General features: G+C 53.7%; 1 protein-coding gene across 1 annotated transcript; it reads left to right on the top strand.

Moving 5' to 3' along the window:
* The first annotated feature begins 610 nt into the window (after positions 1-610).
* Positions 611-4,346, top strand: sox8a (SRY-box transcription factor 8a). Its single transcript, XM_039774755.1, has 3 exons — positions 611-1,301; positions 2,315-2,553; positions 3,048-4,346. The coding sequence occupies exons 1-3, from the start codon at positions 883-885 to the stop codon at positions 3,773-3,775; spliced, it is 1,386 nt and encodes a 461-aa protein (XP_039630689.1). The 5' UTR covers positions 611-882; the 3' UTR covers positions 3,776-4,346.
* Positions 4,347-11,578: the final 7,232 nt, after the last annotated feature.

Below are 11,578 nucleotides of genomic sequence, written 5' to 3'. Positions count from 1 at the left end.
CTGCAGTCACCAAGTTGCCGACACTCCGATGCTGCGATTTCTTCTGGGCTATTCGATTATATTTTGATTGTATCGATTTGTCCTCGCAGCAGCAGCAGCTATTAACTTACTAACTTTTGCCCTCATAGAAGACATTTTAATTAAAGCCTGGTGATGTGTGGCCCGGTCCCGCTGCTACTTCGGTATCTACCAGGATAAACCCGATGGAAATGAGATAAGCATGGGGATGCCGTTCAGGGTCACTAGAAGCCTGTGACTTTATAGAATTTTGAGCCCCGCCAAACGTTTCTTCATTCACACATTCCGGGAAGACATTTTAAGAAGAATACACGGCGACTTCCACACACACTCACATACATCTCTCTCTTTCACACACACACACACACTCACTCTCTCTCTTTCTCAAACACACGCCATGTTTTTACGGGCGCGCAGCCGAAGCGGATCGCTGACAGGCTGACAGACCGACAGACAGACAGACAGACAGACGCACTGGAGCCGAAACGGCTGATTTTTTTGGACGGCCGTGCTGGGGAATGCCCCGCCCGTCGCTAGCACCGCCCCGCGATTTCCACCAATGAGGATGCAGGGGGCGCGGTCAGGGAAAGTTGCCTTAAGAAACTTCCTTACGCTGCGCTGCAGACGAGCCGTGGCAGCGTCGCGTCAGATAGTCGCTGGATTCGTTGAAATTACTCGAATTTTTTTCCCCGTTACTTGGAGTTAAAGCGGAGCTTCATGTGTGGCACCAGTCCGCCATCTGGACCCGACAGCAGATTCCACTGATCCCCTGCGTCACCCTATGAGCCTCCTCTAAGCCTTCTGCTCTCCCTCCTCCCGATCCGAGCCGCTCGAGCATCTTTCGTCTTGCCGGGGATTCGCCCCATGCTGAACATGACAGAGGAGCACGACAAAACCCTCGCCGAGCCCCCTTGCAGCCCGACTGGCACCAGCAGCTCCATGTCTCAGGAGGACTCGGACTCCGATGCCCCGTCGTCCCCGATGGGCTCTGATGGACGCGGCTCGCAGCGCGCTCCCGGCACAAGCAAAAAACTGGACGGGGACGAAGACGAGCGCTTCCCAGCCTGCATCCGCGAAGCCGTGTCTCAAGTGCTCAAGGGCTACGACTGGTCACTCGTTCCCATGCCGGTGCGAGGCAACGGAGCCCTCAAGTCCAAGCCGCACGTGAAGCGGCCGATGAACGCGTTCATGGTGTGGGCGCAGGCAGCGCGGAGGAAGCTCGCCGACCAGTACCCGCACCTGCACAACGCCGAGCTCAGCAAGACCCTGGGCAAGCTGTGGCGGTGAGTGGGGCTCGCAGACCCCGGTGGGCGTGTGGTGTCATTGTCCCCGCGGGCGGGCGGGTGGGCGATCGCGAGGAAGTCGCTGGCTTGTATAGCTGATGAAAGGGACCCCGAGCTGCACGTCCTTTTAATTTACTGGCGCGCGGCGACTGCACCGAAGTCTTCGTCAGACCCACGCGGCTCTGAGGGGGAAATCCTCTCCGTGGAACACGAACTGCATTTTGAGACTCGCTCGACTAAAACGCCTTCTGAAAGGCGACCTTTCGGGGTGCCCTGTCGGGCGGTCCTGTCTACGAAGGCACTGCCCTGTCCTGCGGTGGATGGCATCTTGATTCACACCTTATTATATAAATGTAGTTTGTTGCCCCTACTCGATGCAGTCTACTATTTTTCTAACGATATTTGCAGGTAACTGCTACAGTCAGTGCCAGGAACCTTCAAACTGCCATAAGACGCAACGGCGCTTGGCATTTGTTGTATTCGGTTTCTTTGTTTACATTTCAAATGCGCCCGATGCCTTGGCACTGCGATTGGCGTCTTGTCCGTCTGGCAGGTGAAGTGTCTCACCACACCAAGCCAACCGGTGGCCCAGGAGTGTTCCTGGACAGCAGACCCCCGAGCCCAGTCGCAGTGAAGCCTCTGCTCTGAGGGGCTGTGGGCGCATTCTGGACGAGTCCTGTGCCGCCTCCGCCGACTCTGATGACCGTTTAACGGAATTTACTTCAACTGGCGCCCATTTACAGTCCAAACCAGCAGAGCTTGGGGACTGCGCAGGCGCAGAGCGCGGCCGGCGAGTCTCCCTTCAGATTCAATGAAAAGTCAACCAAAGACCGAATTAGTGCGCACAGCTCACGGCGGAGACCACCGGACAGCGGGCACCGCGTCAGGGCGCTATAAGAGTAGGAGGGGCTGCCATAAACCCTAAGTCACGTGCAACCGCCTCGGAGGGTCTCATGCATGGGGGTTCCCCGGCCTGGCATACTAATCAAGCTTGTGTTTGTCCCCCTCTTCAGTCTGCTGAGCGAGAGCGAGAAGCGACCCTTTGTGGAAGAAGCCGAGAGACTGCGGGTTCAACACAAGAAGGACCACCCGGATTATAAATATCAGCCGCGGAGGAGAAAGAGCGTCAAAGCCGGTCAGAGCGACTCGGACTCGGGGGCCGAACTCAGCCATCACCCGGCGGGCGGAGTGTATAAGGCGGAGCCGGGCATGGGCGCCATGGGAGACGGAGCGCCACACGGCGAGCACGCAGGTACGCTGGGGGGCTCGAGGGGGGCCTGCTGTCTGGCACAGCATGATCAATGTTACTATATGTATACACTAATGTGATGTGTATTATATCGCAGCCGCCGTCTGCATTTCTTGTATAGCGCCTTTCCTGTCTATTAGGGAGCAGGTGTATTTATTCCATGGAGATTTATTTACTGTACCATCCATGTCTATTCTGCACCTGTCACCTCCAGTTATCTTATGGCGACTTTCATATTTATTATATAGCGCCTTTCACCTGTTTCCCTCCCTCCCTGTCTGTGCCCCCACCCCCACATTGATCAAACGTGTCACCGTCATGGTGTGGGACCACCTTCAGTTATTTTCCATTTTCTTCACTGGCCATTTCATCAATGTACTCGTTTTTCCTTTATGTTCTTTAACCGGGGGGTCCACATACCGGCCTACGGTGGTCTTGCTTGTGACACCACGTGGCTCTCCTATCTTATTCCTCTTTGTTTCTTTCCCTCCCTCCAGGTCAGACCCACAGCCCACCCACTCCACCCACCACCCCTAAAACCGACCTCCACCACGGGAGCAAACAGGACCTGAAGCACGAGGGGCGTCGCCTGGCGGAGAGCGGCCGTCAGAACATCGACTTCAGCAACGTCGACATCTCAGAACTCAGCAGCGAGGTCATCGGCAACATGGACGTGTTTGACGTCCACGAGTTTGACCAGTACCTGCCGCTGAACGGCCACGCCGTGCTGTCCGGCGAGCACGGCCACGCTCAGAACTCTTCGGCCACCCCGTACGGTGCCGTCTACGGCCACTCGAGCGGCACCGGCGGGCCCGTCCAGGCCTGGGGTCACAAGAGCGCCGCCTCGTCCTCGGAGCCGGGCCAGCAGAGGCCGCACATCAAGACCGAACAGCTGAGCCCGAGCCACTACAGCGAGCAGACCCACGGCTCCCCGACCCCCTCCGACTACGGCGGGTACGGCGGCCAGGCCTGCGCCAGCTCGTCCGCCCCGACCTCGACGGCGGTGTCCTTCTCCAGCTCCCAGTGCGACTTCACGGACCTCCAGAGCCCCAGCTACTACAGCCCGTACTCGGGGTACCCCTCCAGTATTTACCAGTACCCTTACTTCCACTCGTCCCGCCGCGGCTACGGCTCGCCCATCCTCAACGGCCTGTCGGTCCCCCCGGCGCACAGCCCCTCGGCCGGCTGGGAGCAGCCCGTCTACACCACCCTCAGCAGGCCGTAGGCTCCGGAAAGCCAATTGGGGGGCTTTGTGTGCCGTCGCCCCGGACCTCCCAAGGACTTCCATTTAGCTCTATGCACTAATGACGGGACTGAGCAGGCCTTTGTCCCCATCTTCACTGCGGTGACAGTGACGGGGAGGAGGAGGAGGAGGCCTGTGCCTTAGCGCGGATCGATGGCAGCCGACTTGGACGCCAATCCTCTGTGAGGACTCGAGAAGGACGGTGCTGACCAGAACCAAGTGTGCCCGCCCAGCAGTGTGCCCAGTGGACCTTTTGATTTTCTCGGAGTTTATTCCTGTATTTATATTTTCCGTCTCCGTGATGAGGGGCGTCTCCCCCCAAACTCCTTCATCTCCTTTCACTGTTTGAACCCTCCCTCGGCTTTCTGCGTTGCGGGGGCTGATTGTGGTGGGCCCCCCGGGAGCGCTCCACGTGAGGACATGTGACACGGCAGCGGTGCCTTCCCGCTCTGGAGGTCTTCTCCTCGCCCACTCGCTGCCTCTTTTATGTCATTTTCTAATCTTTTTACTGAAATTATTTTTGCAGATGTTTTAATAAAAAAGTTTCCCAGAAGTTTGCTTTTTTGTGTTTCAAGCTGAGCAGCCGATCGACTCGACGTTGTCTCGCTTTCCAGAGCCTTAGGGTGGCCCATCCGATATCTGCTGTGTGCCCGCCTCATTGACTGGCACTGGCCTGCTGGCCATTTGTGAAGGGATGCCAGTGCCTGTGGCCACTGGGGGGCACTGAAGTGACTTGTAAAGTCGGTCACTTGTAACAAAAGAGGCAACCAGGGCATCAAGTGCGGACCCCCAGTCAGTCAGACGTCAGCCCTTAGTGATGAGCACTGTGAGGGGCAGGGGGCACACATTCAGAAAGGGGGGCGGGTTTGTGATGTCAAACACCGAACGGATTTGGTGGGCTTCATCTTGACAGGTGGAAGAGCAGCCATTCAGAATCACCTGATCTAAGTGGTATATAGCGCCTTTCACATCTGTTACATATCCCCTTTCATCATGTCTGTGTCTCTGTTATATCTTTCAATTCTAGAGCAGCTATCTTATCTATTATATAGCGCCTTTCACATCGCTCTGTCTATTATATAGCGCCTTTCACATTGCTCTGTCTATTATATAGCGCCTTTGCTATTTCTTCATGTATTCAATGCCACCTTTGTTCTTTGCATCATCTACCTGTTATGTGGCAGACTTTGCTGCCTGTTCTTATATAGCGCCTTGTCTCCTGCCCCTTGGCTGTGCCCTTTGTGCCCCCTCCACATTTTGTTCATTTGTTCCGCTTGTCTTTTCTCGCAGCTGTCCTTTCCCGTCTTGGTGTTTCCTCCATTTCTGTTTCCCAGCAGGCAGCTGTTCCACTGGCTTTGCTGACCGGAGCCCCCCCAAGTCGTGCTTATCGGAGGTCTTCTCCATCCTCGCTGATGTGGTGTGCTGGCGCCCACACTTTTGCTGATCTTCAGTCCTGAGTCCTTCCAGCCAGAAGCTGACCGGTGTAGCAAGTGCCCACCAGTCCTGCCCGTCAATGTGGAGTGTGTTGACGGCCGTGTTGTTAATTGTGTGTCCTGGCATGAGGTGGGACCCCATCCTGGATGGGATGCCTGTTCCCCAGCTGCCTGTATATCTTTGGTGCCCACAGGAAATCCACGCAAGCCCCCTATGGACAGTGACTGAGCTGAGAATCATGCCCGCTCCCTGCAGGGGTCAAACATCAGTGCCACCCCTAAATGAAATTCACTGAGACCCCAGTCCTGGCCCTGACAGGCGTGTCCTGTGCTTGTCCCCCACTGACAGACATGTTGCCAGGCAGTTGTCAGTGAGTGTCCAGTCACCAAGGCTTTGTTCCTGCCTTTTCCTCGTTGGCACTGGCATCGCGTCCCGGGTGGGTACGCGGCTCACTGCCCACCGCCTTGAACTCTTTAGATTTCTTTATTTTGTCTGTTTTTTCTTTTTTGCTTTTAGCTTTGGCTCACTGCTCCGCCCAGTGCACTGACTGGTCACACCGCTTATTGTTTTCCACAGCCCAGTCCCAGTCCCAGTCCCAGTGCTCAGGGTCAGTCTAGTGTGAGACCAGGACCACCAAAGTGTCTGAAGGCAAAGGTCAAGGGCGGATTAGGCTGTGCAACTGAAAAGAGCTAAATAGGTTTGTAACAAGGGGGCTGAAGAACTCGACATCGGGGGTCCACAAGTGAAGACACTCAAAGGTCTCCAAAGCACAGCTGGTGTACAGTGGGGCCATCTGGTCAGCTGACTCAGAGCAGCTGGGTGGGCGGGGCTAACGACAGACAGTGGTAGAGTCAGAGCCTTGGGGGCGGAGCCTAAGGCAGGTTATAGCTCAGGCTAGACATGGGTGGGCGAGGCCAGCTGCAGGGTACAGCAGTGTGAAGCTTGTGACAAAAGCAAAAATTTGTCAGGAGCTGAAATAGATGGGGGCAACTGGGCACAGCTAAAGTAAGAAGTGGGCTTCAGGACCAAGAAACGGTCATCAGAACTGTAGGTCAAGAAGCAGAGAAAAATATCCAGGAGCTTATCCCAGTTAAGGAACCTTCGGGATTATATCCCAGTATTAGGATAACCACCAAGTTGGGGTCACACGATTAATTAAAGGACCAATCACAATGAAGGTGGCCACCAACATGAGATTGACTTCACCAACATGGCATCTAAAACCAAACGGGGAAAACAGAATTGTGAAGATGAAGAAAATTCAACTGTTCACAAAGGTGATAAGCGTTGTCATGTGATGGGCGGGGCTAACCAGGCTGTAGCTCAATTACAGCTCACAGTTGGTCAGAGTGCCTGGTGGGCGGGGCTAACTTCAGACTACAGCTCATACAAAGCATCTGGTAAGTGGGAGAGGCTAACTTTAAAATGCCACTGAGAAAGAGCGCATGGTGGGCGGGCTTAACAACAGGATCCTGATTAGTTAGAACATGTAGTGGGTGGGCTTATATATGGACAGCGGCTTAATTAGAGCATGTGGTGGACCAAATGCATGTTAATCAGAGTACATGATTGGTAGAGTTACCTTCTGATTATAGCCTCGTCATCGCCCTCGATGGGCGGGGTTAACATCAGGCTGTAACTCAGTCAGCGCACATGGTGGGCGGGGTAAAGTCCAGATCAGTCAGAACATGTGGTGGGAGTGGTTAACTTCAGGCTATAGTTCAATCAAAGTATGCAATAAGTGGGAGGAGTAACTTTATACTGCAGCACGTTGTGGGCGGAGTTAATGCATGCTGGGGTGGGGTTCATTTAAGAATGCAATTTAGTCAAATCACTTGATTGGCAGGTTTGCCTTTAGATTACAGTTCAGTTAGAGCACTTGGGGGCGGAGTTAGTGCTATGCTGCTGATTAGTCAAAGAATTTGGTAGGCGGAGTTAGCTGGGCTGCAGATGAGTTTGAGCTCTTGGAGGGCGGGATTAGTTCCAGCTGGCATTCATGGTGCAGTTGCCCCATTGCTCCCCATTGCTCCCCATTGGTCTCCCATTAAAGCTCAGCTTCAGGCACACATTTGTTTTCCATTTAATTACAATTTTTTTGCTGCATTTGCTTTTTTTGTTCTCCCCTTTAGCTGGCAGCCCCTTGAGATGCTAAGATGGCCTTCTGTCTCACCCAGTGACACCTGAGAGTGACAGTGAGACAGCCAGGCGTCACAAACTCCACTCTGTGGATTGTCCACCTTGTCATCTCCGTGGTGAGTCCCCTCAGCTCCAGCCTTCCACCCATCCCATCCCGTGAGCCCCTCGTCCTCTCCCAGGCCTGGAGTTAAAGCCGCTCAGACCCTCGGACTGACTGGCACTCAGACACGAATGCAGAGCCAGCAGAAGTGCTGGGCGGCCGCCAGGAGCTCGAGAAGACGCACAGGAGGGGCGCCGAATGTTAATGAGTCCTCAGTGCACGCGGGCACCTTTGTGCCGTTCTAAGAGAAAAGAATTAATTGGACGGAAGATGGGCAGCCAAATAGCCGACGAGTCATGCGGTGACCCTGAAAGGCCGCTGGCACCAAGTGTCAGTGATGAGACCTTTGCCTCATGATGACTCCAGTACTCCCCATGGTGGCGTTGCCAACACACAACGAGAGCGGATCAACAGATGTGAGCCTGTGACGCTGGCCTCCTCGCTGTGACCGGGTTTGAGGTGGTCAGCTCAGACTCGTCTTGGTGCCACCCTGGAGACATCTTGTCCTTGGAGCCCCTTGGGTGCAGGGTCATCCATCTTCTGTATTTGATTCAGTTTCATTCCTTCATCCATGCTGCTTTTCCACTACCTGGCTGGCACCCTGCACTGAATTTGCAGGCAAGAACAAGGGGAGAACATGCAAACCCCATGAGCCCTGATCTCTGCCAATTCCAGGTGGCCCACCTAACCACTGTGCTGCCCCAAGTTGCAAAAGTGATCCTCAGCTGTTTGACTCTTCCGTCTGTTCTCTCTGCTGTGGCACTCATGCCAACACACCCTAACATGGCACCTGCCAGTGGGTGTGGCCTTCTCACCTGGCGATGGACTTCACTAGAGAAAGGCCCTATATAGTATACTGGTGTCTCCCCCTACTGGTTCAGGAGCCACAATACCACGTTGGCCTGTGTCTGTAGTGTAAGGCGCTATATAAAGGAAACGTCGATGGCTTCTCTAGTGCAGTGTTGATATTTCTAATGACGCACAGTGGCACATTTGTCCTCCAGGGTTGCATTGCTTTCCACTTGGCTGCCAGGCTGCCCCAACGACTGGCTGGACCCCTAAAATAAGAACAATGAGGGCTTTTCAGAATGGCGCATTACATAATGGAGCGGGACAAATGTGGTGTGCGCCGCTTGCTCTCCGGACCACCATTGTCTGCTCACAGTCTCTTGGCCTTTAATGAGCTCGGGGGGCCGCCGAAAAGAAGCTCTGGGAACTGGCAGATGATTTGCAAGGGAAATGGCGTGTGAAGAAGACTCGTTACGGGGTCAGCGCTTCGGCCCCCTCAGCCTCGTCCGCTTCATGTCTGGCCTGGGGATTGGCTGCCTGCAATAAAAGACGAGCTGCTGCCATGCGACTGCTTGGCAAGGTTGGCATCTCTAAACAACTGCAACCTTCAGCCCACCAGAAAAGCTTTTGTTTATATAGCGCCTTTCAGGGGGGATACTTCAGATGCTCTTGATGTGCCCAAGAGTTCACAGTACAGAACATGTCAGAAAATGGACCTATATAGCGCCTTTCAAAATGAGCCTAACAACAAGGCACTTTGTGAAGGGGTCATCGAGAGACTCAACCTTTAGCACTTTAGTCGGGGAGACCCCCGTTCATCAATGAGGGTCACAGCAAGCTCAAAGGTCTGAATGTCATTGCAGTTTGTACAATAATGAATCTCTGTGACTACAGAGCGCCTTTACATGTGGGTGCCTTCACCATATTGTGCCCAAGATGAGGAGCGCGCTTTTCACAACAAGCCTTTCCTAAATCTACTCTCATTACAGGAAACTCAGTAACTCCTGGCTTCAGTTTATATAGCGCCTTACACAGGAATGCTGTCAGGAACTGGCATGACACTAAATCAGTCCTTACTTCATAAAGAGCCCATTGTTGACTGATGAATGTTACAGAAAAAAATAAATGACACAGATCTTTATGTTATATAGCGCCTTTCAAAGCGAGCTCCATTATGATAAACAAGCCTACACTTTTATAGCGCCTTTCACAGGGGCACTGTCATAAACTGGCATTACAGTTAAAGTGAATAAATTCATCTTTATGTCACACTGCACCTTTCCTACTGAGCCCTGCATTGACTGATGCATATCACAGGAAAAGGGATTAGATGCATCACCTTATATAGTGCCTTTCAACATGACCTCCGTCACAAAGCACTTTATTGAGGGATTGATATTGTGACAGAAACAAGCAGTGCCAGCCACCTGAAAAGGACCTCGGCGTTAACGTGTGCAGTGCACCATCTGCTGGAATGTAGTTGGTAATGCATGTAGGAATAAAATGCACTTCATCTGCCATTCCAACAGATGGTGCAAGCCAAACATTTGCAGCATTAACGTGCATTACTAGCAGCGTCCCTGTTGTGTGCCACCTGAATATCTGCGGTCAGTTTAGAAAGTGGACACTTGAATGACGTCACAGACAGGGGGCACTGCAGAGCTTGCCAGCTTGCCCTGAGATGTGCCCACTCAAAGATGGCATCATTCATTCTTTCTAAGTGAGCTCCATGCTGCTCTCAATGCCCAGTTGCTGCTTAAAGTTTCACCCCATTAGCCAGTTATACCAGTTTAACCCGAGTGTTGTCTTAGTTGCCCAGTCACAGCCCAAACCATCCATGCTCATTGTAGCCAACCCCCTTAGTGATATGGGCACTGTATCCCTGGAGAACCATGGCACCTGTAAGTTGTGCCAGTCACCAGATTTGACTTTTTACCATGTTGCCTTGTCCGGGCCCTGCCGATGCCCACCCGTGTGTCGGCACTTCCTCTTTCTCACAGATGGTAATTGCAGGAGTCCAACAAGATGGTGACGAGTGAAATGCCCGCCTTGTGCCCTCTAGTGGGTGGTGGCACAGTGGCATGCTGCTCCTTACCCACAAACCTCCACAGTAAATTGTTCTCTGCTGCTGTCACTGCCCATTAATTAGCTCATCCTGGGAAAGTGAGCGGGATGTGACGCCAGACCAGCAGGTCATCCCAAAAAAAGGCTGACCGAGGCTGCCCCCCCCCACGCCCCCCAGCCTCACTGAAATGCATGCGGCTTCCACATTGTCTCGGAATGCTGAGTGGGCGGATCATTTGTTCTTCTTTTAGGAGTTGTGTCTTCTCAGCCTCGCTGCCATGTTGGTGCCAACTCGTGAGTTAATACTGCATCCCTGCCAGGACATTGTCACATGTCTTATAGCGCCTTATGTCACACAAGGCATTTCTACACAACCTGCCAATAGTCTGACGCTCGATGGACGTCTGCACATGCTAGGCGATGTGCCTCATTTAACAGGGTTCAGCTGGCACAGGAAGCGAGTTGGCATTGCTGCATTGGCTGAAGCCCCCAGAAAGCTCAGGTGGCATTTGAACCTGCAGCCAGCAGAAATTGGGTGGCCAGCTACCTGCTTGAAAGAGGTGTAAAGGTGCCAGTGACCCTAAAGGTACAGACGGCCTGCCACCAAGAGCCAAGAGCACTCCACTGTGACACACCAGCAGGACCTGGGGACATTGGTGCCCAGTTGTAGGATATGAGTCCCGTCAGGATGGGATGAGCCCAAATTGAAAGAGGGCTCTCAGTGTGAGAAGTGATGACATTGAGGGTGACACGAGCCCCCTGGGTTGGCAGGCTAGCCGCCGAGACGAGACCCGAGGAGCACGAGGAGGTCATGGACTCACTCTTTGGGGAGGGCAGTGCATGTGATTGGCTTGGAGTATGAGGCCCTGGCAGAGCCAGCTGTGCCCCATCTGTGCCACCCTGTCATGCTGGTGATGTAAACTCTAGAGCCGTGCCATCTGCTCGAGTCTTAAGGCCAGGCGATAAAACGGAACAGCTGAGCCTGTCACCGTGGAATGTGCCCAGCCCCCATGGAGCTTCCTGTCTTTTTGAAGGCCTGGGGGTTCAAAACCCCGGGCGACGCCACCCCCTCGGCCCACTTGCCATCTTCCCAGCGGCTTCTCGCTTGTGTGCCGAGCTGCCAGGCGCTCAAGTCAGTAAGAAACTGCAGCCCTTTAGCGGTTGGCAGAGCCGAATAAAGCGACCACGAACTCCAGTGTGGTTAGGGAGGTCGCTGACACCACACTGAACTGGCGCCGCTTTCTCAGTCTCGGTTTTTTTTC

The sequence above is a fragment of the Polypterus senegalus genome, chromosome 13 (assembly GCF_016835505.1).
Source record: "Polypterus senegalus isolate Bchr_013 chromosome 13, ASM1683550v1, whole genome shotgun sequence".
NCBI lineage: Eukaryota > Metazoa > Chordata > Cladistia > Polypteriformes > Polypteridae > Polypterus > Polypterus senegalus.
Note: the sequence above shows the minus strand (reverse complement) of the source record. Positions and strands in the feature narration are given on the sequence as shown.

Bases quoted from the DNA above. Each gene is read 5' to 3' on its own strand.
- sox8a (XM_039774755.1), top strand. From the start codon at position 883: ATGCTGAACATGACAGAGGAGCACGACAAAACCCTCGCCGAGCCCCCT. The intron at 1,302-2,314 runs GTGAGTGGGGCT...CCCCCTCTTCAG, and splicing joins ACCCTGGGCAAGCTGTGGCG to TCTGCTGAGCGAGAGCGAGA. The intron at 2,554-3,047 runs GTACGCTGGGGG...CCCTCCCTCCAG, and splicing joins GCCACACGGCGAGCACGCAG to GTCAGACCCACAGCCCACCC.